Source organism: Amblyraja radiata, chromosome 20 (assembly GCF_010909765.2).
Source record: "Amblyraja radiata isolate CabotCenter1 chromosome 20, sAmbRad1.1.pri, whole genome shotgun sequence".
Taxonomy (NCBI): domain Eukaryota; kingdom Metazoa; phylum Chordata; class Chondrichthyes; order Rajiformes; family Rajidae; genus Amblyraja; species Amblyraja radiata.
Window position 1 is genome coordinate 25,668,308 of NC_045975.1, and position 27,267 is coordinate 25,695,574.

Genomic DNA, 27,267 nt, shown 5'->3' on the forward strand with positions numbered 1-27,267 from the left:
GAGTGATTGGTCTGATTGACACTATTATTTAAGAGTTTTGTATCGTATTGTATTGTATTCAAATTTATTGTCATTGTCTCAATTAGAGACAACGAAATGAATTTTCCTTTACAGTCAGTATCATAAAAATAAATAAATAATAAATAAATAATAAAACATTAAAAAAATAAAATAGAATTTAAAAAAAAAGCACAAACACAAAGTCCACGACACAACATAACACAATGGCACCAAGGTGAGGAAGCCTCCCCTCCGATCTTCCCAGATGTTCACCCGTGGTCGGGGCCTTCCGAGCACCCGCAGTCGCCACCCGGGCGGCCCGATGCTCAGGCCCTCTCGCCGGGCTGATAGAACGCCGACGCCGAACCCCGACGGTGAAAATCCTCCTCAGCGGCCCGGCCTGGGTCCAAACGTGGTTACAAGGGTCAGCCTAAAGCATTGGGACATGGTGTCAAACTGGTCCCAATTCTATTATAATTTGTACTAAAACAGGCTTTCGGGCTTGGATGTATGGAATCTTTAAATAAAAAAATTTTAAAAAGATTATAGGAAGATATGCTTATTGAAAATAAATTAGGAAAGTGAACACAAGAAACTGCAGGTGCTGGAATCTGGAGCAAAACAAAATAATGCTACAGTAACTCAGCGGGTCAGGCAGCATCTGCGGAGGGAGAGATAATAGTAAGATTAAACGAGAACTTACCAGTTTGAAGTTTGATCTGTATTTTATGAGGAGTTACGATGAGGGATAACGTGAAGAACCCGCTCAGTGCGCAGGCGCGGCATACTTCCAAGCAGCGGTGTGGAATCACAGATAGACACAGTTATTTGAAGTAACATAGTAAAGACAAGGAGACATCAGTTTATTAGTTTGATCCATATAAAGAGGGTGGGAGCGGAGGGCACGTTATCCCTCATCGTAACTCCTCATAAAATACAGATCAAACTTCAAACTGGTAAGTTCTCGTTTAATCTTACTATTTTACTTCGGAGTCACGTGAGTGACTACGTGAAGATTTCAAAGCTCTGTGATTTCAAACCGTGTAGCAGTTTATCTCACTCACTGCCGAAGTTCTTGAGGGAGGAAGTGTTATCGTAATCAACCAATGAATCTGTTTCCAAGAAACAAAAGGTATTTATTAACAATAACAAAAAAAATTTAATTGGCTCCCCCGGGCTTAAATTAAACATTTGCAGCTTGTAATATCCTGTCTGCAAATAAGTCAGGCTTCATCAACAGCTTATTATAAAAAGTTCTGAATGTCGTTTCCCTCGACCATCCTGCTGTATTGAGGATATGGTCAATCGGTACGTCCATTCTCTCGGCCGCTGATGTAGATGCTGCCCTAGTGGAATGAGATTTAAACGTATTAGTGTCTATTCCGGCAGCCTTCAGTACCTGTTTGAGCCATCGTGAGATGGTTTGGCTCGTTACCTGGCCATGAGGTTTTTTGTGGCTGACCCATAAGGCTTTTTCACTCCCTCTAATATCGTGGGTTGTGTCTATGTATTGTTGTAGATGGGTCACGACACACAACCGTGGCTCTGGTGGGTAGGCCCGGAATGCCACCAGTGGATTAGCTGTTCCTGGCCTGCTTTGTTTCACCAGACCCTGAATGATGAACGTGATCTGGTCCGGGGTGACCACCATGTTGTCCAATCGTAACTTGTGTAGTGACTGGACCCTCTAAGCGGATACGAGTGCCATCAACATGAGCGTTTTTAATGTAGATTGCTCCAGGCTGAGGGATCTGGCTGGTGGCCATGCCCTGAGGTATGTCAGTACCACACTGATATCCCAAATGTGGGTATACCTGGGTTTAGGGGGCTTGGTATTATAAATGCCCTTCATGAGTCTTGCCACCAGTGGATGGGATCCCATTGCCTGTTGTCCTGCTGGTTTTAGATAAGCAGAAAGGGCACTTCGTGCTGTGTTGATGGCACTGTAACTGATCCCCTCATCATGGTGTAGATGGGCCAGGAACTCCAGTACGTTGGTGGCTGTGGTAGTTTCATATGTTGTCCCTGTTTCCTGGCAGTACTTCTCCCATTTTCTTATGGTGGTTAAATACTGCCTCCTGGTGGATGCTCGCAGGGATGCCGACATGGTGGTGATGGTTCGTTCGGACAATCCCAGTCCCAGGTAAGGTCTATTTAAAACCTGCAACCCAGGAGTTTAATTTTTTCATGGCATGGGTGGCTTATGCCTGATACTGGGTTAGTTAATAATCCTGGGTCACTGGGGAAGACCATAGGTGATTCAACCACCATGTCATGTAGAACTGGGAACCATGGCTGTGTAGGCCAGTCGGGCACCATCAAAATTCCAGAAGCAGAGTCCATCTGTATTTTGCGAAGTACCCGACTGATGAGGCCGAAGGGAGGGAAAGCATAGAAGAAGAAATTTCCCCAATCCAGCGTGAAGGCATCTACCACTGCTGCCTCTGGGTCTGGTTCCCAAGCGACATACATAGGTAACTGGTGATTTAGTCTTGATGCAAATAAATCGATATCTGGCGTTCCATATTGCTTAATAACTTTAGCAAATACTTTAGGGTTTAACATCCATTCGATGTTATCATTGAATTTGCGTGACCTGGTGTCTGCCACTATGTTTAGCTTACCTGGTAAATAAGTAGCTGATAGCCAAATATGTCTTTCGACACACCATTGCCAAATCACGTTGACCAATTTGTCGCATGATAATGATTTTATGCCGCCCATATGGTTAATATAAGCCACCACCGTAGTATTGTCAATTTGTAACCGAACATGCAAGTGCTGCATATTAAATACATATGCTTTTAAACCATAAAAGGCCCCCAACATCTCTAGATAGTTGATGCCCAGTGTGAGTAGTAATGCTGACTCTGGGTTAGTCCATCTACCACCTGTGCTGGATATGGAGTTAGTTGCTCCCCAGCCTTGAGCACTGGCACCTGTTTGAATAACTAAAGTAGGGTTAGTGATGATGATAGAGCTGAAACTATGCCAAACATTTTCTGCCCACCACTGTAGCTGTGATATTGCTTCAGTGGGTAATTTCATGACTCGATCGTAATGACCTGAATGTCGTTTTAGTGCCTGTACCTTTGCTCTTTGTAAATTTTGACAGTGCAAAGGTCCGAATTGTGTAGCCGGAAATGCTGCTACCATTTTCCCAATCACTCTAGCTACTTTGCGAATAGTTGGTCGTTTGTTGACGATTAAATTGTTGCATGATTGTGCTAATTCAATCATTTTTGCCTTTGGCAAGGTAACAGTCATATGGACTGTTAATTGTGAAGCCCAAGTAGTCCATGATAGTGGATGGCTTCAACTTAGATTTATCTGGATGTAGGACGAACCCCAGAGTTTCGAGGAGCTGTTTTGTAGCTGATACTGCTGCCACAGCTAATTCCTTCGTTTTCCCTACTATCAGAATATCATCCAGATATGCCATGACAATATGTTTTTGTTTCCTTAGTATTGCCATGGCTACTTTCAATATTTTTGTGAATAATCTTGGGGCTGAAGTTAGCACATTGGGCAATGCTTTGTACTGCCACAGCTGCCCCAACCAGATACATTTTAGGTATCTGCAATGATCCTTGTGTATGGGTATTAAATAGTAAGCATCTTTGAGATCAATGCTTGCCATAAAGTATCCTTTGGAAATCAGTTGTTTGGCAGTAACAAATGTTTCCATTTTGAAATGTATATACTTAACAAATTTATTTAGTGTTGTTAAGTCAATGATGATGCGACATCCACCATCTTTTTTAGTTTTAGTGAATATATTTGATACAAATTCCAAAGGTTCATGTTTGGTCTTTTCGATGACCCCCTTTGCGATAAGCCTTACCAGTTCAGCCTGTCCCTCACGTTTCTCTTTGTTGGAGGGAGAAAATACCCTTTGGGGCCAATGTTGAACTGGTGCCGTTTTTTCTGATATAAATTGAATTTGGTATCCACTAAGTTCAAGTGAGTTCAAGTGAGTTTATTGTCATGTGTCCCTGTATAGGACAATGAAATTCTTGCTTTGCTTAAGCACACAGAAAATAGTAGGCATTTACTACAAAACAGATAAATGTGTCCATATACCATGATATAAATATATACACACATGAATAAATAAACTGGTAGTGCAAATAACAGAAAGTGGTTGCTAATAATCAGAGTTTTGTCCGAGCCAGGTTTAATAGCCTGATGGCTGAGGGGAAGTAGCTATTCCTGAACCTGGTTGTTGCAGTCTTCAGGCTCCTGTACCTTCTACCTGAAGGTAGCAGGGAGATGAGTGTGTGGCCAGGATGGCGTGGGTCTTTGATGATACTGCCAGCCTTTTTGAGGCAGCGACTGCGATAAATCCCCTCGATGGAAGGAAGGTCAGAGCCGATGATGGACTGGGCAGTGTTTACTACTTTTTGTAGTCTTTTCCTCTCCAGGGCGCTCAAATTGCCGAACCAAGCCACGATGCAACCGGTCAGCATGCTCTCGACTGTGCACCTGTAGAAGTTAGAGAGAGTCTTCCTTGACAATCCGACTCTCCGTAATCTTCTCAGGAAGTAGAGGCGCTGATGAGCTTTTTTGATAATTGCGTTAGTGTTCTCGGACCAGGAAAGATCTTCAGAGATGTGCACGCCCAGGAATTTGAAGTTCTTGACCCTTTCAACCATCGACCCGTTGATATAAATGGGGCTGTGGGTCCCCCTCCTACTCCTTCCAAAGTCCACAATCAGTTCCTTGGTTTTGCTGGTGTTGAGGGCCAGGTTATTGCGCTGGCACCATATGGACAGTTGCTCGATCTCTCTTCTGTACTCTGACTCATCCCCATCAGTGATACGCCCCACAATAGTGGTGTCGTCAGCGAACTTGATGATGGAGTTCGCACTGTGGTTCGCTACGCAGTCATGGGTATAGAGTGAGTACAGCAGGGGGCTGAGCACACAGCCTTGAGGTGCTCCCGTACTGATTGTTATCGAGGCTGACACATTTCCACTATATCACTATATCAAGTATATACTCAACAGCATACTCACTAATGCTGTTGAGTATATACTTGTCAGTCGTGACAGTACCCCATGCTTCCTTAAACAAGTGTAATTGCCCCCCTATTAGCAAAACACCCTTTTTCTCTATATGCTGGCAGGAACCAGACCCACCTACCTCCATGGTTATTGGCGTCTCCTTTGTTTCCTCTTGTAGGCTTTGGTTGCCTGACGTGCTGGCGATGTTGGGGGCTGGCGCATTTTCCATGGGGTCCGCTCTGGGCCCTGATCTAAAAAAGACCTTTGGGGGTAGTAATATGCGGTCCCTAAGCTTTCACCAGTCCCATATTGAGGACGTCGACTGGTGGATGCCATGGGGTGCTGCCGCTTTGGTATTGTTGGCCTTGGTTTGCTCGTTCCAGGGCCTGCCCTCATGAGGCCGAAAGTTTTTGCTGCCTCCTCTATGTCCCTCAGTTTCTTGTTGAGGTCTTTCCCAAAAAGCAGAGTGTCCGTTTCTGCAGCTGGAGCTTTGCACAACCCCGCGAATTTGGGATTGAGGGCAAGTCTTATGATATCCCGTCGGAGATTATTGATCTCAAATTGTGTATTACACATGAGTGCCAGCACATCCTGCTGGCAGGGATCCATCTCCGTGTTTTCCACGGAACGAGCATGGGCTGTGATGGCCGACGTCAGGAGCTTTAGGATCTGCTGTAGCTTTAATTCTTGGCTTCGAATATGTGACCCCACGTGCCCCCAGATCTGGCTGTTCACACTCTTCACTTTGAGGGCCTCACAGTTGTCTGGTGCGTTATAGAGTTCTAGAGCCTCAGCGAGCACCTTGTCCTGTAAGGGTTTGTTTGGGAGGTGATTGATGCTGGCCGCCATCTTTGGTTCCAGCGGTCTTCCTGCACGTGGGGTTGCTACATAGCGGTCCACAACTTCCAGCAGCTCTTCCTGTTCCTGCACCCCTTGCATACTCCCGAACTCGTCCGCCAGCCAGCCCCTGTTTCAGACCAGCCCAGCCCTGGTCACCAATGCTAGCCTCCAGTAATGAGGGAGCAGAGGGCAGTGCACAAGACACTGTGGAGGAGGTGCCTGACCTTCCTCCGCGAGAACGCTTTTTCTGCGTATCCCGCTGGAGCATCTGCTCCAGGAGCTGTTGAATACAGCTCAGGCGGCTGTCTCTCTTCCGTTTGGGTGGAGACATTTCCCCCTCCGACGAATCGGAAATGACCGGCCGATTTGTTTTTCTAGTAGATTTTTTCCCTGTCCGCCGTTCAGGCGTTAGCGAGACTGGGCTTGGCTCGGTCTCGGGGATAGCGGAGCGCTCTATGAGCGGTCCTGCCGCCTGTTGCTGCCCCCCTAAGATTGAACGCTCCTGTGGTGGAGTAGAGCAGTGGGCAGTTCTCTTCGAGAGTCTTTTTCTCTGTGTACTCATTGTGTAAGACACTCGGCAACTCTCGTCTTCCGTTGAAATTTCTCCAGTACTTCTGTATACTTACCAACGGTCCTGTTTTTAAACTGCAGCTGGAGAGCCTGACTCCAGCTGCCGCCGCTGTTGCACTGCTGGCGTAATGCTGCGCCTGCGCACTGAGCGGGTTCTTCACGTAGTTACTCACGTGACTCCGAAGTAAAATTGATGTTTCGGGTGAAGACCCTACATCAGTATGGGTAGTTTTCTTCCCTTTATGTTAAACTTATCTAGGCTGACATGAACCTTTCATGAATCTGAACTAAATACGTCAGACTCTTGTTTAATCAATGCCATTTTCATTCCAATATTTTTCTTTGATCCAGCTTGCGGTTCTAATCTTGATTTGGAATTTTGAGGAGGAAAGTGGCTTTAGTTTTCTAACTGACAAAGACTACCATTTCCTGACTATCAAGCAATCATCTATCCTATAAGGATAGTATCCTAAATCCATGTGGTCTAATTTTATACATCAGACCCGGACGCACTAGATGATGGAAGGGGTACTGTGGTGAGGCTGAGAGCAGGGATGGAGAAGTGAGAGTGGGTGTAACCTAAGGAACTGAAGCACCCTGATGGGAATATGACAATATTCCTTGATGGTGGGATTGCAAAGGGTAGTCTGAGCCTATGGGGAGGTTGAGCAGACAGTGATGGCCAGGCATTATGAATGAAGAAACTGGAAAATGCAGGTCCCAAGAAGGGGATGAATACCTGGCGCGCAGGGAGTTAGTTGTGATGGAAACCCTTCCCTTCCCTCCAAGTGAGGCAAAGCAAAGGAAGGGGGCCAAGGAATAGTTTCTTAACTAGTGGAGATAGAGAAAGATGTAAAAATGAATGTTGTACCTTGCTGTATTAAGGATATTTTCTATTGTGTGTTTTTTTGTGCTACATAGACATTTTGGGTCAGGACCCCACTTCACCATCAAAAAACATTTTTTTTAAACGTGTAGAAATGTATCACTCTTTAATTTGCAGTTCCTCCTTTAGATCAATAAATGGAACTGTTGTAATAATTTCTTGTATACAAAAATAATATTCCAGGTCAGAAGATCAGCCCTGAAGGCAAAGCTAAAGTGCAGCTTCAGTTAATCTTGCATACGGGTGACACTACAATCTTCCATTTCACCAACGAGAACATCGCTAATGCTCCAGCCAAAGACCGCGATGCTGCTAAAGACTTGCTCCAACAGTTGCTGCCTAAGTTCAAGAAAAAAGCAAACAAGGAACTAGAGGAAAAAAACAGGTACCAGCAGGGAAAGAAGCTAAAGTATAAAATGAACACACACAATTGTGGCGATCTTCAACAGGTCAGCGCTGCTATAGACAGTGAGAGGAATACTAAAGATTTTGGACCAATGATCATTATACCTAAAAAAATGTGAAAACAAGCATGTTTTAATTTGTGGAATGGGTAAACTGAATGTTTGTGATAGGACGGCGCCAAGGTTGTCCAGTTGATGCAATTGTTTTTGATAGGAAAATAGATGCTGGTTAATTGTAACTGATCTCTTTAAGGAGTACATGTAGTGGAAATTGAATTAGCATAGTTAAAAAAAGCATTGGAACTGAGATGTTGAGTACAGCAGTTGACGAAAAATTGAAGTAAGAGATTGCAGAAAATACTCAACACATCAGGTAGCATTTTTTAAGAGAAAAGCTGAGTTGACATTACAGACGGTTGCCCTAATGTCAGAACTGGTAAGTTCAGATACAAATAGGAAAAGCTGGTTATCTTAGTCACCCATGCGTACTGAAAGGAGAAGTTCTGCATTCTGTGTTTATCTCCTCCAAAGTAGAGGAGGCCACATTGTGAGCACAGAATACAAATGCTAAACTGGAAATAATGCAACCTGATTGATGCTTCGTTCAGAAGGAGTTTTAGGCCTTGGATTGTGAGAGATAATGAGAAAAATATCTTGGGTATTGCATCTCCCGCTTTTAAGTACAAAAAGCTTTTTTTGAAATTTTTTACCAGCATGGAAATGCTGCACAAATTCCAAAGTGCTGTTTCAATAGTGAGTTACATGAAACATCAGTTTGACCTTGAATAATTCATGATTGTCATTTTAATCAATTAACTAAAAATTAGAGAGGAACTGTTACTCAGTCTAAGAGAGTTGGTAAATTTTCTCAGACACTAATTCTGACTGAAATTTGGCACAGGTGACTTGAGTTATTAGAGCAGTGTGTAACCAAATTACATAAATCAGATGATCTCTTATTCAATTTCTCTTTTCAAGGCTTCGCTAAACAGAGAGACCAGAGTTCCTTAATTACATTCTTTTCCAGTGTGTTCATTGAAACCAGGCATGTGCCGTCAGGGTAGGCAAGGTAGGCACTGTCTTCCCTGACTAAAATTATAAAATGGTGATTATAAAATATAAATAGTAAAGGCATGGGAGAATTATGCCTACCTAAGAGATCGATCTCTTAGGTAGGCAGCTTGAAGCATCGTCGACGACACGTAGGCTGCACAGACCTTCGGGTGTTACAAGCGCTGCGGATGAAAGGCACGGAGAATTATGCCTACCTAAGAGATCGATCTATTAGGTAGGCATAATTATCCGTGCCTTTCAACCGCAGCGCTTGTAACACCCGAAGGTCTGTGCAGCCTACGTGTCGTCGACGATGCTTCAAGCCGTCAATTTCCGGGGGACTGAAGGCAACTGAAATTCTGCCTTTGCACTACTGGGCATGCGCAGCGCAAGTTTCTTGGCGGGTTTTTCAAACACGGATTGCCATTATCTTAAGAAACAAAGAGAGAAGAATGGAGTTTGTGTACAAATGATGTGGTAAGTAGATTTCTTGGTGCTATATGTTTTTAAGTACCGTATTTCCCAGCAATGAAGACGCAATTTTTTTAAAGCACGAAAATTTACATGTGTCTTGGAAGATGAAGTTGGAAGGTTGTTAGCCAAGAAAGATAGACTTGGCTATCCCTCAGTACAGAACGATGTTGTTGTACAGAGGGATGGGCAAGTCTATCCCTCATTGCTGACAGCTGATGGGAAGCGGCTGTAAAAGGACAGCGCTGCTGGGGAGGGGAGAAGGAGGGGGTCGGGGATCATGCCAGCAACTCATTTGCTGCGATGCACCGGGCGCGGAGCCACCGCATTGTGGTCGGGAGGAGAAGTAGCTCAGGTGGCTGCGAGCGGCCGCTGGGACCGGACAGCTCGGGTGGCTGCGAGCGGCTGCTACCTCGGCTCCTTCTGCCGGCCCCCGCTCACCTCTGGCAGTGCTCTCCGTCTGAAAACCTCTCTCCTGCCGCTCGCTGGCCTCACTCATGTCAGCCGCTTCCCGCAAATCCTTAAATTCCAACAACGCGATCAAGGGACCAATTGTGGTTACTCGGCTGTTGGAAATTAAGGATTTGCGGGAAGCGGCTGACATGAGTGAAGCTGGCGAGCGGCAGGTGAGAGATGTTCAGACGGAGAGCACTGCCAGAGGTGAGCACTGCCAGAGGTGAGCACTGCCAGAGGTGAGCACTGCCAGAGGTGAGCGGGCCGGCAGAAGGCGCTGATGTGGCGTCCGCTGTCCGGTCCCAGCAGCCGCTCGCAGCCACCAGAGCTACTTCCCTCTCCGGCCACAATGCGGTGGCTCCGCGTCCGGAGCGCCGCGGCAGCAGTGAGTGAGTTACTGGCATGAACCCCGACCCCCTCTTTCTGAATGCTTCTTCCCTCCCCGCAACTTTACCCCTGACGAGACTCCCCACACGCTGTGAAAGGAACTCTCCCCCCAATTGGTCCCTTGAACAAGTATTGTCATTCAATAAGATCATAACTGATTCAACTTGTCCCGGTGTGCTCCCGTTTTTCTCACCATCTCTCCACCTGCCGTCACCCTCCACGCCCCACCCATTCAGTATTTCAGAATGAAGGAGATTTGGAAGCCTTGGGCAAATTGCTTTCTTTATTTTTATTTTTTTTGAGCGTGAGAAATTCCATGTCCCACCAGCCTTCTTTCAAAATGTAGCAACTCAAAATGGGGGTGCGTTTTCATTGCCGGGAAATACGGTACTTTATTAAGAGATTTGGCTTTTGAAAACTTTATAAAAGTCGACTGACAGCTTACGGAGAGAACAATCTGCGCATGCGCAGTTTAAGATTTTTAAAGCCGACTGACTGCTTACCTTGAGTAATTACTCACGGCACGTGCATGATTGGAACTGTCATTCAAAAGTGGTTTTGATGAACAGATGTGAACTGATCTCATAGAATAGTCCAGAATCCTATTTCACAAGGTGAAGATGACCACCCTGGGCTTTCGTGATGCATTGGCCGATAATGGCAGTGGCTAATTTTTAATTGTGAATTCCCTTTTGGCAGTTAGTTAATTTTTGCTTGGCAGCTAAAGGGAATTATTGATGGTGTTTGGTGCCCTGGAGCTGGTAAATAGTAGAATATTTTGTCATAGTCCTCAGAAGAAAGGGAATATGCATTGCCTCCAGAATTCAGATTGATGGTAATAATGACCTTCATATTTTGTATTGTCTCCTGCACAACTATCTTCTCTTTGCTAGCATCCCCACCCTCATTAATACTCATCAACTTGTAAGCTCATCAGAAGAGTTACCTTGGCTGAGGTAGTTGGATAGGATGCTTATAGAATTGGAATGAATAAAGTCCAGAAGAAAATGCAATGTTGCAATGTGACACCATTACCTAGAGTGCCCTCCATAATGTTTGGGACAAAGACCCATCATTTATTTATTTGCCTCTGTACTCCACAATTTGAGATTTGTAATAAAAAAAAAATCACATGTGGCCCTGAAATGGGGGGGACTATGTATAAACACAGCTGTAATTTCTACATGGTGAAACCAAAATGTGTAAAAATACTCTTTAATAAAATCTGGCAATGTGCATTTTAACCACAAGTGATATTTTCTATCGCAAATTGTGGAGTACAGAGGCAAATAAATAAATGATGGGTCTTTGTCCCAAACATTATGGAGGGCTCTGTATAATGTCCATAACTTACACTGAGTTTGTTCCCTGCCCCTCTTCCTTCCTTCTCTTTCTCTCTCACCGTTCTTTCTCTTTCTCACCATCTTTCTCTATCACACACTTTCTGTCTCCCTCTCTCTCTCTCTCTCTCTCTCTCACTCTCTTACTGTCACTTTCCATCTATGTTCCAGAATGCTGCAGGAAGACCCAGTTCTCTTCCAACTCTATAAAGATTTGGTTGTGAGCCAGGTAATCAGTGCTGAGGAATTCTGGGCCAATCGTCTGACTGGGAATTCCATGGATAACTCTGTTTCCAACAACAAGCAAGATATTGGAATTTCTGCTGCATTCCTGGTGAGTTTATTGTTGTCTTTGTGTTAGACACGCTATCGCAATCAGTAGATTTTCCTTGATGATGTAAAATGTGGAAATAACTGCATTGGGGAGGGATTGCTTGTGATGAGGGAAGGATGAGTGTGAGCATTTATGTTGAGGTGAGTGGTAGGTGGTGGTATGGCAGAAGAGAGAATGGGAGTATGTTTGGTAAAGACATTTGTTGAGGAGAGTAAATGTAAAGTAATGTCTGAAGGCTCGGGTGTAGGAAGGAACTGTAGATGCTGGTTTACACAGAAGATAGATATAAATTGGTGGAATAACTCAGCAGGTCGGTCAGTATCTATGGAGAAAAGGAATAGGTGACGTTTCGGGTTGAAACTCTTCTTCAGAGTCCGGAGTCTGAAATAGGGTTTTGACCCAAAATGTTGCCTACTCCATTTCTTCAGATATACTGCCTGACCCGCTGAGTTACTCCAGCATTGTGTGTCTATCCAGGGTGTGGAAGACATAGACAAGCAAGTAAAGTGAGCATGTTCCATATTCTGATGAGAAATGAAAGAGAAGGTTCACTATTTGTAATTATTTTATTAAGGAGGGAGAATTTGAAGTAATCATTAGAGGATGTTTATTATAGTATCAAATGAAGCATTTCCTGCTTGTAGGCGGATATCCGACCTCAGACTGATGGATGCAATGGCCTCCGGTATAATCTGACCTCTGATATCATCGAGTCAATATTTAGGACATATCCTGCAGGTAAATATCATTTCAACAAACGGTTTATGAACACACTGTGGTGGTGTTAATTTGTGTTTATTGTTGTTTATTATTGTATGATTGTATGTATGACTGCAGGCACGAAATTTCGTTCAGACCGTAAGGTCTGAATGACAATAAAGGTATTCAATTCAATCAATCAATTCAATTCAATGAATTTATTCAGGCAAGTGAAGTAACCCAATGTTAATCTAGGCTTGAGAGAAATCAGTTTCTGATTGATGCTATTGTTTCTGGCAGGATTTTTAGATAGTCATTCTTTCATCTTCACACACGTTTGAATATAGGATTTGTGTTTTTTTGTTGTTGTTTGAAGTGAAACAGAAATATGCAGAGAATGTTCCTCACGATATGACAGAGAAGGAATTCTGGACGCGCTTCTTTCAGTCTCACTACTTCCACCGGGACAGGATCAACGCTGGCTCGAAGGATCTCTTCTCTGAATGTGCCAGGATTGATGAGAAAGGTAAGCCTTGAATTCCCAATTCAAAACCAGAGGCTTCACTAGATAATGACAGGGCTGAATATGAGTGCCTGCAAGTGGGGGAAAAAGATTGGGATGTGCAAAAAAATCTCATTGTGGTTGTGTGCAGGATGATGTCAGGAGGGGCACAAAACTCCTCCAATAATTGTTAACTTGTTAAATGTACAGATGTATAATATATTATTGCAAAACACAGTGCTGGAGGAGCTCAGCCGGTCAGGCAGCGTCTTTGGGGGGTGGGGGGGGCTTTGGACAACGCTGTGTTTAAAACTCATTAGACATCCTTGCTGCTGCTTTCTGACAGGAATTTTCTGATTGTTGTGCTTTCATGCTTGTGAATGAGTTTGTGTAAGGAATTCATTATCACCAGGCTACTGGCACCTGGGGCCCTTGTTGGGTATCCTTTTAAAATGATCAGTCATTTTAGCTATACCAATTTGACTGCATTAGTGCTGTTTTTAATACCATTAGTACTATATCTAAGAGAGGATGGTGTAACATTTTTCTTTGGTCAGGTTTGAAGACTCTGGTTAGTCAGGGAGTGAACAACCCTTTAGTGGACTTGACGTCGCTGGAGGACAAATCACTGGGTGAGGTGAGCATTATATCCTGTTACTAGATTGAAAGGATCCATAATCTATTTGTACTGTATCCAGTTGGCAACCATACATTTTATGAAACTCTCATCAGTTATAGTAGGTGCATTGGTCATTGTCATACAGCATAAAATGAACCCTTTGGCCCAACTTGCCCATGCCAACCAAGATACTCTATCTACATTAGTCTCGCCTGTCGGCGTTTGGCCCATATCCCTCTTAACCCTTAATAACCATGCATCTGTGCAAATGTTTTAAATGCTGTTATATGGCTCGTAAACTATTGGTGATAAACTAAAATGCAAGTTAGAGGAAATGCAGATGCGGCCATTTAATTAATCACATTTGTGTTGACCATAACTGACAAAAGGTTGACCCATCTTGAATAGCAGGTCTAAATTATGATTACAGTGTTAGGCAATCACTTGATAGGTAGGTTTTCTCGGCAATATAAGGAATTTGGGAACAATAAACCTTTCCCACCTCTCCATGCCTAGGAGAATGGAGTTGGAATCAGCTAACTGTCCAAAAATTTGTCTTAATGAAGTGATGTGGGAGGTTCATTGAGCTACTATTGACCTCAGATATATAGGCTGTCCTGGCTTCATGAGTTTGGATGATCTGTGAGACCAGTAAAGCAACTTTCCATTGTTGCATGTTGGAACGGTAGGTGAGAGATCATTTGCCTTTAACATTGCGGTAGGAATTTAACCCAACATTAATTTTGACTCAATATTTTAATTAACTTCCGACAAGACCCCATGCTGCTGAAATTTTGTTAGCAAATTCTAAATGTAATGCCATTTACATTTCGTGCTTGATTATTTGTGTCACATTTTATAGCAGTGTATACTCAGGAAAAAAATATGCTTGTGTGCATGCAGGATTAAATTGGGCAATGTCTACAAGTGTTTGTGCATGTTTGCTCATGGTTGTTTAACTTTGTTTGGGGTAAGGGGACAATTCTATGTCAATGTAAATTTGGTTACATTTGGATGTACACCAAATAAAACAATACGTGCAAATTTACCCTTCACAGGGTTATGGATCATCCTCAGCACAGTCGTCCTCCAAATCTAATAAGGAGAGCAGCAATGCTGCTATAATCCGTCGCTTCAATCATCACAGTGCCATGGTGCTAGCAGCTGTCCTCCGTAAACAGTATGTATCGATACAGTTTAATTTTAACTTCCTCAAAACTCTGTACCCCTTTTGGACACAGTTTCGAAGCCCACCCAACCTAGTTAAAGTTGAATGGACCAAAATAACACTCTAGCCCGCGTCCTTGTCATCAACATTGTATTTTCTATGACATGTTTGACTCTATGACAACAGGGACAATTTACAGAGGCCAATTGACAAATGTTGTGGGCTGGATGACGTCTTCTTGTGTTGTTCTAGAACATAGATCAGTACAGTCCTGGAACGGGCCCTTTGGACCACCATGTATGAGCAGACCATGATGCTGATCTAAACTGATTCCATCTGCTAACACATGGTCAATATTCTATATTACCTGCCTGTTCATGTGCCTCTAAAATGTTGCCTTTGTATCTGCTGCTATTTCCTATCTTGATATCATGTTCCAGGACCCACTGCCCTCTGTTAAAAAAAAATAAAACTTGTCTTGCAATTCTCCTATAAACTTTCTCCCATGCCTTGTAGTAGGTGACATTGCCACTCGGGGTGAAAAAAGACACTGACTATGTATGCCTCTCATATTTTATATGCTTCCATCATGTCCAAGTGCCTGTGAGAAAATTGGTGGGTAGCTACTCCATGAACCACAACAGTTACCTGGAGAAGGTACTCCCTCAGAGTTGTTAGTAGGGTATTCCAAGATTTAGAATCAGTAGTGATGAAGGACAACTGATTATATTTTCAGTTCTGGGTGGCATGAAACATGGAGGTGAACATGCAGGTGGTAGTGTTTCTGCCCTGTTTTGCAGCCCTTTCCCTTCTTGTTTGTAGAAGTTGTAGGTTTGGAAGAGGTGCCATTGGGACTGGATAGGCAAGTAACTTGATTTTGTAGATGGGTAAATGCTGCATTTACCATGTGCTGCCGTTCAACAGAATGAATGTTTAAGGTGGTGGATGGAGTAGCAGTTATTAGTCATCTTTATCCTGAACTAGACTAAGTGGGACCCGTCGGGTCCTTGTCACACGGGAGTATTGGTCCCCCAACGCAATATTCCACCACTCACTCATAGCCCCCAACTACACAGGCGCAGCTCATTTCCCCTCATCCCTAGCACTCTCCCCCTCCTCTTCACCCTCCCTCTCCTTTCCCCTACCCTCAGTCACTCCCTCCCTCCCTCCATAACTCCTCTCCCCTACCTACCCCCCTCCTATCCCTCTATCCCCCACTCACTTCCCCCTATCCCCCCACTGCCCTCCTCTCCCTCTATTCCCCACTCCCTACCTCCCCCAATCACCCTCCTCTACTCCCCCACTCTCCCTCCTCGCCTCCTCCCTCTTCTTTACACTCTACTCCTACCCTCCTCCAATCCCTCCCTCACCTCTCCTTTTCTCTGCCCTCAGTCACTCCCTCCATAACTCCTCTCCCTTCCCTACTCCCCTCTATCCACTCTCCTCTATTTGTCGCTTCAATCATCACCTCCCCAGGATCTCGAGGTTGCCGCTCCTCTCCCTTCTTGCGTGCCCCAGTGGAGCATCTGCCATCGGTGCCCTTAGAGCCAGGCCTCGGATCTTCGGCTCGGCCCGGAAGCACCAACAGCTACGGCCGCGCAGGCGTGTGGTTGGGGGGTTTGTGTGGTGTGGGGGTCGGGGGAGTGCTTGGAGAAAAGACGGGGGAAGAGCCATGGGGGAGAGGGGGGTATCAAGGGGGAGGGGGCAGGAGCCAGCGAGGGGGACCAGAGGGGAAGGGGCTGGAGTTGTGGAGCATTGCGATGGTGGTGCGATTGGGACTCACGGGGGGCGCTGGACGCTCTCCTCCACTGGGATCGGACTCTCCGCTTTCCATTTGGCGACATCTTCGACGCCGGGCCGGGCCGCTTCCGGTTCCTCCGAAAATTGTGTCCTCAGCCGGCCACCCACAGCGTCCCTCAGCTCCAGTAAAGGTGTGATGGCGTAGGAAGGGGCGGACCGTCCCGGGCAGTGACAGGAGAAGAGACCAATTCGCGCGGCGCTGACTGGCAGGAGAGATCGATCTGCGCATGCAAGGTTTTTACGATTTTTAAACCTCGCTATCTTTTACAATATACGACCAATCAGAACTAAACTTGTTGCACTTGCAGCACAGGAGCACGGTGAGTGAGCTGACGAAAATCATAGCGCTATCGCGTGCCTTTTTTTGCGCAAATAGAAAAACCGCACAACCGGAAGAGCACAAGAGTTTTAGTTATGTATAGATGGTGTCAGGTATCTTGAAAGTTAGCCGAATCCATCCTAGAAAAATCAGTGCATTCCATCTTAGATCTCAGCAAAATAAGTTATTTTACTTGATGAACAATATTAAATGAGCAGAGGAAATAGAAATAAACTACAGCAAAAATCAACAACAAATAAAATCTGTCTATAAAATTGCAGTGAATCAAAGATTATTGCAAATAAATTGTGCCAAGGTTAATCCTAGTCACATATAGTAATGTGATCAAGTTTGATTGACGCTGTGGCAATTGTGTTGACATGCAATTGAATTGCTGATGCTGCTTTAGCAAAAAAGACAGTGTTGGATTAACTTGGCGGGTTAGGCAGCATCACGGGACCTGAAATATCACCTATCAATGTTCTTCAGAGATGCTGCCTGACTCGCTGAATTTTGTGGGGTTTTTTCCTAATTATGTTACTGTGGCTATATTATCACACATGGCCAGTTTATCAAATTTATACAGCAAACAAGTAAATTACAACTTTTTTATTTTTGAAATGCAGGTTACTGGCATTAATGCTCTATTGGTTACTGATTGAACAGTTGCCAATGAGGGGTGAATATGAGATCAGAGGAAGGGCACGTGTAATTCCGTATTGTCTCTTCTTTGCAGGGAAATGCACAATGATCAGAATAGCGAGAACAGCAGCACTGATGGTAATTCACGAGATTCTGATTTTTTCCAGCCTCCAGTCAAAAAGGTAAGGATAAAGCAAAAGCCTAGAAGTACATAAAACTGGGGAACTGCGCAATTCTAAAGCATGTAAAATATTGATTAAACAGAACAAATATGGGTCTGTGGTAATGAGTAGTTTAGATGGCAACCAACAACAAAAGAGCAAGACCAACTGAACATGGTCCCTGTCATCTCAGCAATTTATACCATTGAGAAACAAAGTCTCACAGACAAGGATAGTCCATTGCTTGATTTCCAGTCTTTTGAAATTGGTTGTGGCAGTAGAAGGAACATTATAGTGAACTTTGACATTTCTACTAGAAAGGAAATATAGGACAAGCTCCTCCTAATTGATGGTCATTTAGTTCAACCAAAGAGGATCTGTGGAGATAGCAGGAAAGGGGTTCAGTGTAAAGAGCACAGCAAGAGGTTGGGCAAGTATGAAGGTAGACACAAAATGCTGGAGTAACTCAGCGGGACAGGCAGTAGTAGGAATGGGTGGCGTTTCGGGTCGAGACCCTTCTTCAGACTGGGCAAGTATGATGCAGTTTGATTGTTGGAGATTTTCTTTTGCAAAGGTGAAGTTACAGGAAGCCATAGAATATGAAGACCTGGGAGAAAAGAACTCAAAGAAGACTGTAGCACTAAATTTGAAGAAGGCTGACAGGTAGGGTTTTGAGTTTGGTTATTGGATGGCATAATCTAAATTTGCCATCAAATTAAACACAGAATGCAAACAATGTACGCATTGACATTAAAACTGAGTCTGTAATGTACATTGCACATTCGTTAGAAGGGTCCAAATTGGTTCTTTCAACCTTGCACTGTTTTTTATGATATTTCTAGTATAGGGACTTGATTGTTTTTTTTCCGAGGCAAGGTGCACAGTCTGGGACCAGAATAAGAAACTGAATGAGGGAAAAAAACTTCAAGATGCCCAATTAAAATGTTCTTACAGTGTAGGCAATATTAAAGTATCTTTTCTGGATTGATGAATGATTTGTCTTCCACAAACAGTGTTAGGAGAATAAGTTGTATTATATTCTTAAAATAAATGTAGTAGCTTTTGGGGAAGAAAAAACATACATCTTCTGTCCTTTCAAAGAGGAGAATAAGTTAACATTAATTTTCTCTGTGGCTGGTAGCAGAGGCTCTTCCATCCTTTATGTAGAAAAGATAATTCAAACCCAGTTTAACAATGTGCAGAAATAATGGTAAATAGTGATTGTGTAGGAAGGAACTGCAGATTCTTACACCGAGGACAGACAAAATGCTGGGGTAACTCAGCGGGACAAGCATTATTTCTGGATAGAAGAAATTCTGGATAGAAGGTTTTCATAGAAACATAGAAAATAGGTACAGGAGTAGGCCATTCGGCCCTTTGAGCCAGCACCGCCATTCAATATGGTCATGGCTGATCATCCAAAATCAGTACCCCGTTCCTGCTTTCTCCCCATATCCCTTGATTCTGTTAGCCAGAAGAGCTATGTCTAACTCTCTCTTGAAAGCATCCAGTGAATTGGCCTCCACTGCTTATTATTCAGAACTCTCTGGGTGAAAAAATATTTCCTCATTTCAGTCCTAAATGGCTTACCCCTTATTCTTAAACTGTGGCCCCGGTTCTGCACTCCCCCAACATCAGGAAGATTTTTCCTGCATCTATCCTGTCCAATCCCTTAAGAATTTTATATGTTTCTATAAGACCACCTCTCATCCATTTAAATTCCAGTGAATACAAGCCCAGAATACGACCCGTTCTTTCATCATATGTCAGTCCCGCCATCCCGGGAATTAACCTACGTTGCACTCCCTCAATCAATAGCAAGAATAGTTTTGAGTGGAGACTTGTTGTTTTCATCTCAGGTCTTCAAATTTATTTTCTGCATTTTACTTGTTTTCAATAAATACAATGATTTCTGCACCATATGTTGCTTATTATTGTTCAGGCAGATTGTCTCAAATAACAAAAATAAAGTTTGCCTAATTTTGCTTTTTCCAGATTTTTAGTGAATGTCAATCTTTTTCCTTTTTAGGTATTTTCATGGTCCAACACCTGTCCAGTCTCAGCACTATGCATCTAGCCAGGATATTATTAACTCAGTCCACTGTATACGGCAAGAAATGGCTAACTATAACCCCAGACTTACTCAGGTATGATATATCTTTTTTTTTTAAAGTAGAAATATTTTGTGCCTGACCCTGTCAAATTTAGTTTCAAAATGTGAGAAAGAGCAGAGTAGAAATAATCTTTGTAAATGAAGAGGCAATGACTGACTGAATTTGAATGAGGATCTCCTATGACAGGCAAACTATATGTACATCTTCCATTTAACTAAGAATGAAAAATGCTGGAAACATTCAGATTTGACTTGCTGTTTCTACTAGTCACATAGATTAAGGTTAACAACTGAGTACAGTGATAAATGTGAGCCTTAGCTAAAGATAAAACAGCTTGCTTGCTTGGGTGCCAATTTGCATTTTTAATATTTTATCATTCTATTTAACAACATACTGGAGATTGAAAGGATTAGGATATTGAATTCATCTTTGTAGGTGTAAAGCTTGTTCAAAACTACTGTTATCTTTTTGAACTTATGACAATTTGGAATTTTAAGGCATGCTGGTTAAATTGCTTCCTATTGTAGAAGTAAAACTCTCAAATAAAAAATCCTATATTTTTGGCTAGCACAGTAATTGAGGGTACAGGAAGGATACAACACTTAGAATTCTAAAACATGTTACCTTCTATAAGCATGTATATGGGCATTTCATTGGTCTATGCATCCCTTCTTGAAGCCAGCTACTGCCCTTATTGCTTATTACACTTGCAATTATGCCCTGCCATCTATGTCCCTATACAGCACTAAAATATTTGTTTTACTTGTACAAAATTTAAGGGCACGTCATTCATCTCAATTGACCACTACATGCTTTTTGTCTGCAACGAGTTTTCATAACTCTTCTTTGATTTAAAATTTTTTTTTTTTTTCCCACTCAAACTAATAAAATGACTTGCTCTTTCCCATCCTCTGTCATTGGTTTCCACTAAAACTACAACCTCCAGGATTCTCCTCGTCTTGTGCTGACACGGCTCTACCCTCCACCACCAGATAAGGAATAGGAGTAGAATTAGGCCATTCGGCACATCAAGTCTACTCTGCCATTCAATCATGGCTGATCTATCTTTCTCTCTCTCTCCTAACCCCATTCTTCTGCCTTCTCCCCATAACCTCTGATACCTGTACTAATCAAGAATCTATCTATTGGCCTTAAAAATATCCACTGACTTGGCCTCCACAGCCTTCTGTGGCAAAGAATTCCACTATTTGGATTCCATCCAGATGTCTTCCGTCCTCTAATGCCCTTTACACCCCCCCCCCCAGTCCAGGCATCTAACTCGTCATGCTTGACTAAAGATGCTTTGCAGACATTGCTGCTAATTTTTTTTATCATTTCTTACTCTTGCTGAATATTCCTTCCATTATTAAAAAAAATCATCTCTGATTGTCAATAAAAATCAGTGAATTCAGTTGGTTATTTGTGGTGTGAGAATTTTGATGTTGAATATCTACAAGCTAGATATCATAAAGAAGCCTTGTTGTACCTTTGTGTGATTTTCTAATGTCCTGCAAGAACAGCTATGCTGTTTATACTTCTCTAACCCAGGTATAGAGAGAGTCGAGAATGTTTAATTGTCAAGTGTACTGACAACAGACCAATAAAATTATTTTATTTAAAAAAAGACAAAGTGCCGGAGTAACTCGGCGGGTCAGGCAGCATCCCTGGAAAACATGGATAGGTGCCCTTTTGGGTCAGGACCCATCTTCAGACTTGCTTGCAGCAGCATAACAGGCCTTAATATTATGTAGTTGCTGTTCCAGTTCCATGCAAATTACTTTTTTATTTGATTCCCTTTGAGGTAGTTTAGAAACTTTATTTCACTACTATTGTACTTTGTGTTCAGGGGGATAATAGAAGTTTAAACTGGGATAGAGATTTTATTTTCATCTCATAAAATATGGAATGAAAAGTAAAGTCTAAGGTCATTCACTGACATCTATGTTCCATGTTCATTGGTAGGTTCTGTCCAGCAGTGTGGCCAGCAGTGCCCTAACTGACCTCTCACCTGGTGGAGTACTCATGCAGGGAGGAACATCACAAGCTATCAATCGTAAGTATTTGTCCAAATACACGCTGTTGTTAAAGATTTATGCAGTTATCACTAATGTGAAGTTTGCAAGACTGCATTGCCACTAATGTTTCTATAAAGCTGCAGCAAATAAGAATTTAATTATTCCACTTCATATCTGGTGCATGGATGAATGCTCTTGGTCTTGACTCCTCTCTGTTCCCACGATCTGTATCGATAAAACATGGTATGTTGCATACCAACTGTTTACATCTTTGTTGATTTAGGGGCTGCAAAAAAACGGTCTTCTAACATTCCGTGTTATGAATCATCACGGAAGCGGCCCCTTACATTAAAGCCACTACTGATTATGTCTACAGTATTTGCCCCTGACCTCATCTGCCTCCTTTCTGCTTCGGGACCATCCTAAACTCTCTCTCTAGCAGACTAGCAGCAAATCTCCTTCCCAAGATGTTGGTCCCCCTCCAGTTCAGGTGTAATCCATCCCTCTTGTACGGATCACCTCAGCCCCTGAAGAGTTTCCATCGATCCTAGAACCTAAATCCCTGCCCCCCCTTCACCAGTTCCTCAGCCAAGCATTCATCTAGCCTATACTTGTATTACTGCCCTTACTAGCCTGTGCCACTGGGAGTAATTTGGAGATTACTACCCTTGAGGTTCTGCTTTTTAACCTCTTTAATGCCGTACATTCACTCTGCAGGATCTCATCCCTTTTTCTACCTTTGCAACTGCTACTTATGTATGCTACATGCAACATCCTCTGTCTATTCACCCTCCCCCTTGGGAGTGTCTGCAAGTAGGGCGGTGGTGCAGTGGTAAAGTTGCTGCCTTACAGCGCTTACAGTGCCAGAGACCTGGGTTTAATTACGACGACGAGTTTGTACGTTCTCCCCTTAACCGCATGGGTTTTCTCCTAGATCTTCGGTTTCATCCCACACTCCAAGGATGTACAGGTTTGTAGGTTAATTGGCTTTGTATAAATGTAAAATTGTCCCTCGTGCGTGTTGGATAGTGTTAGTGTGCAGAGATCTCTGGTCGGTTCGGACTCGGTGGGCCGAAGGGCCATTTCCATGGTGTATCTCTAAATCTAAAACTAAAATACTGCTCTGAGTTAAGCAGTAATGCACTGTATAGAATAGGAGAGTCCTAGGATTCCTAATTGAACTGAGCTGATACTTCGGCTACTGCGAGTGGGAAGGTTTGAAACAGAATTCGACCAGAGCAATTGATCGTCTTTAACCTAAGATTCAACCCTTAGCTACATGACTTTTGTAACTAATAGTAGATTATCAGCAAATCCATAAATTCTCAAGACACCGCATTAGGCAATGAATTGAAGGGGGGGAAGGGGCGGCAGAGTACATGAGTCGCTGGAAACCTTTATTTTCAGTAAATTAAATTTGCTCGGGGTTTTAAATGAAAATGTCAGCAGTTTCTATCAGTCTCCCAAAAAATAGTGATGGCATAGTTATTATCGTCCAGAGTTGGGACCCAGACTTGTGACTCTAAGCGAGGAGTCTGTTAACTCCAACAAACTGGGTTTGATTGTGAAAACTTGGCTTGGTGTCCAGAGTACAGGGTGCGCCCGGTTATGAATGGATTCTGCTTTTACAGAAGTCTACTTTATGTTGTCCATTAGTCAGAAAATGCACAAAAATCATTCAGTATGGTCGCAATACTTCCACACTATTATAATGGTACCAAAAACATGCAAGAATTGTAGAGAAGAATAATTACTAAAAGTGGAGCAAGCAGGAACTGGCTCTGCCACTGACACAAAAACATGCGTGTGTATGGCGGATTTTCGTATTTAATCATATGGGAATCCATTCACATAAATACCTGTTAATAGGTTGGGTTTTCATAACCTGAGGATGGCTTGTGCCTACTATCTCCCTGCATTTATTTGAGTTTGTTGTGGAGGTCGGATCCTATGCATCTGGGAGCAGAAGCAATCAGGATTTAATGTAATGTGACTATGAAATATGCCTTCCCTAGATTAATTTGAGATAACTACTCTACAGAGTCTACAGAGTCCAGTCATGCATAAGATTACAGAATTTAAACATTAATAATTGTACAATAATAACAGCTAAACACATTCCAAAAAGATTCATTGGGTAATCTGTAGAAATTATATTGATCAGTTACAGGCTGCTAAAAGGAAAGATGAGGCTTGAACATCTCAATGCATGGACTAACCATGTAGTGAGCTGATCGTTTGAAGAATGACATTTAACTCCAAGAAATTCAACTGCAAATGAAGATTGTTTAGATGGGTTGAATTTGTAAATCAGATCTGGGGTGCAAAAATGGTGGGGTCTGTGACACAGTGCCAACAAGTGTCTGAACAAGGAAAGGTTCTTCTGCCTGGAAATTGTGCCTCTGTTCCACTAGATTTCTCATTGTATTTCATACTGGCCAGTGGTAGAACGATATTGGTTATTTCAACCTCTGCTTTCTAACTTTATTGCTTTTGTTGCAGAGATGGTGCCAAGTGATGTCCAGATGGAACTCAAACACTTGCATGTGGCTGTTGCAGAGTTACTGAGGCACTTCTGGTCCTGCTTTCCCATCAATACACCATTCCTTGAGGAGAAGGTGAGACAGCCGAGATTCTCTGTGTTGAACCAGCTGTCCTACGATTGCACGTCATTTTGGATATGAAGTTTTTAAAGTTATTTTAACACAATTGAAGCAAGTTTCTGAACTGAGAACAATGAAACCAATCTCAAATTTAATACAGGACGTCTTGGCTCCTGTTTAATTTAAAATGCATAACATTTAAAACTTTTTTTGGGATAACATTTTTCATGGTGGCAACCATTATAATTCAATAGAGGATTTTAATTTTTGGATTCCACATTCCCTTCAAGGTGTTGGCTTAGCTTTTATTTCAACTTTCCAGGTGCTGAAACCTTTCCATACATATGTGTGCACTCTTCTGCATTGTGCATCCATGTTAAAATTTGGTTCTATGTAATTGGGGTCCATCTTCAACTTGACTCAGGAATCCGATTTCTCTTCTTTTGAGATGCTGTACATTTCTATTTTTTGTGTGGCAGTGCAGTCTTTTATTTGGTTGTGGATCCAAATTTCAAAATTATATTTTACTTGTACTGGCTATTGGAAAAACACAATAAGAAAGGATAAAGAGTGTAACAGATACCACTTCTGATGCTAATAGTCCATATTGTGCTAAACCTGTTAATATTGACTGAGATGATTTCTAATGGAGGATATTTCAGCAGAGATCAGTCCTGTACTCCAGTAACATCTGTGTAGAATTACAACAAAAGATCACCAGATAGTGGTTTAATAATGTTTCTGGCTTGCAGCCTATTTGGGTTTCTTTTATTGTGGCTTCTCTCTTGGCCAAGAGGAATTAATCTTGCATTCCCTTGAATTAAATTTTAAATTTCATTTAAATGTTGACATTTAGCGATAGAAGTGTAAAGTTTTATTTTAAGTGTACTTAAAAACAAAAGGTTGTGATGTTCTTGGAAACCTCTGTGCAGTCTTCAGTCATACTTGTTTGTTTTCCATAAGAGTTTGATGGGATGGAATAACTTTTTTTTTTTGTCTGGTCTCACAGGTTGGGAAGATGATGAATAACTTGGAAAGATTTCAGATGACAAAGCTAAGGCCGTTCCGGGAGAAACTGCAGAAGCTGTACATAAGTACAAACGTGAGTCTGAGCAATTACATGCAAAACCATCTGGCGGTAGTGGAGGAGATGGAACAGTTATATTCATTAATGGGATGTGGACAACATGTTTACAGACACCGAATGTCAAGTCTTATTTTTTGCTCAATATTTCAACATCTATAGTCCCTTGTCTCAATTTCGAGGTGTATGGTTAAACTCTCTTTGGAGTTGGTCACTGCACAATACCAGGGTAATGTGAATATGACTTGCCATTTAAAAGTTCGCATCTTCATTGTCCATTTTTTGCTGAGGAGTTGTGAATGAAGATGAACATTGTTCAAACAACCCTATTTCTAAACCTAAAGTGCTGAAGGAACTCAGCGGTTCAGACAGCATCTCTGGAGGGCATGGATAGGCAAAGTTTTGGGTCAGGACCCTTCTTCAGCCTGCTGGCGCTCAGCTATGATCTGCTGAGTTCCTTAAACACTTTGTGTGTTTTGCTTAAGTTTCCAGCAAGTTCAAGTTCAAGTTCAAATCAAGTTCACATTTATTTATCACATGCACCATAAGGTGCAGTGAAATGTAATTTACCATGCAGCGTTACAATTAAAAAAGGACACAATACACAACATAATTCAACACAGATATTCACCACAGACACCATCTGCAGTTCCTTGTGTCTACATCCCCATATCTAAGATATGTTATGGTACTATGGATATTTGTACTTAGGATGATATTGTGAGCAATTCTTATTCTGATGTTCTGGAACAGAGATTAGCCTCCAACAACCAAATCCCACCATCATCGATTATATTCAATTTTAGTAAGACATTTTGATTGCAGATTTAAAAAAAATTTTGGTTAGAATCAACCATTTTGCTTTCATAGACCAGATTGGATCCAGAGAGCAGATGTCCTCTTCACAAGGATTTTAATGTAATTTTGCAGCACTCTAGTACTTTCATGGTCACCACTCTAAAGACGTACAGGTATGTAGGTTAATTGGATTGGTGTATGTGTAAATTGTCCCTAATGTGTGTGGATAGTGTTAATGTTTGTGGGGATCGCTGGTCGGCACGGACTCGATGGGCCAAAGGACCTGTTTCCGCGCTGTATTTCTAAACTAAATTAAACTAAACACTCCTGATTCCAGCTTTTTAATTCAACTTATTCAGTTAATTGAGTTTATAATACCCGATCTCTGAAGTAGAATTTACATGTGGTCAGCTCATTCGTCCAAGCTTCTGGATTGTTAGACCAATAATGTTGCTACAACAGACAGGACAGAATTTATAGTACTAAAGATCAAGTTGTCTTGAAATCAGTGAAAAGGGATATTTTAGTTCCCAGCATTTTTGTGCGTCCTAGGCTACTTTGAGGTCAACAAAGTATTTGGGATAAGAACAAGATGTCCTCTGTGCTATGGCCATTTGCAGGGCCGGCCTTAGGAGGTGCGGGGCCCAATTGGGAACAATCTTCATATAAATATAAATAAATAATTATAAATGAGTCATGTGTCGTGAGTCAGTCGGCTTAAAAAAAATCTTAAACCACGCATGCGCAGATTGCTCTCTTCTCCGTAAAAATTAAAAATAAAAATAAATAAAGTAACAATTCAATTTGCCCAAGGCTTTCAAATCTCCTTTCTGAATTACTGAATGGGTGGGAGGTGGGGGGTGATGGCAGGTGGAAAGATGGTTGGAAAAACGGGAGCACACCGGAACAAGTTAAATCAGTTGTCATCTTATTGAATGACTATACTAGTTCAAGGGACCAATTGGGGGGAGAGTTCCTTTCACAGTGTGTGGGGAGTCT

The 27,267-nt window shown here is 42.5% G+C and overlaps 1 protein-coding gene across 5 annotated transcripts in view; it reads left to right on the forward strand.

Annotated features, from left to right (window-relative positions):
- The window catches only part of gtf2h1 (general transcription factor IIH subunit 1), a 40,341-nt gene that overhangs the window by 10,167 nt on the left and 2,907 nt on the right, over positions 1-27,267 (forward strand). For 3 of the 5 annotated variants that reach the window (XM_033039105.1, XM_033039104.1, XM_033039106.1), the window contains exons 4-16: positions 7,486-7,687; positions 11,582-11,744; positions 12,389-12,482; positions 12,820-12,969; positions 13,503-13,582; positions 14,623-14,744; positions 17,588-17,675; positions 18,229-18,317; positions 19,684-19,801; positions 21,731-21,821; positions 24,286-24,401; positions 25,396-25,488; positions 26,341-26,441. In XM_033039105.1, coding sequence (XP_032894996.1) covers positions 7,486-7,687; positions 11,582-11,744; positions 12,389-12,482; positions 12,820-12,969; positions 13,503-13,582; positions 14,623-14,744; positions 17,588-17,675; positions 18,229-18,317; positions 19,684-19,801; positions 21,731-21,821; positions 24,286-24,401; positions 25,396-25,488; positions 26,341-26,441 — 1,507 coding nt within the window. The remainder of the gene's footprint in view (positions 1-7,485; positions 7,688-11,581; positions 11,745-12,388; positions 12,483-12,819; positions 12,970-13,502; positions 13,583-14,622; positions 14,745-17,587; positions 17,676-18,228; positions 18,318-19,683; positions 19,802-21,730; positions 21,822-24,285; positions 24,402-25,395; positions 25,489-26,340; positions 26,442-27,267) is intronic. The other 2 variants (XM_033039107.1, XM_033039108.1) reach the window with 1 other exon arrangement.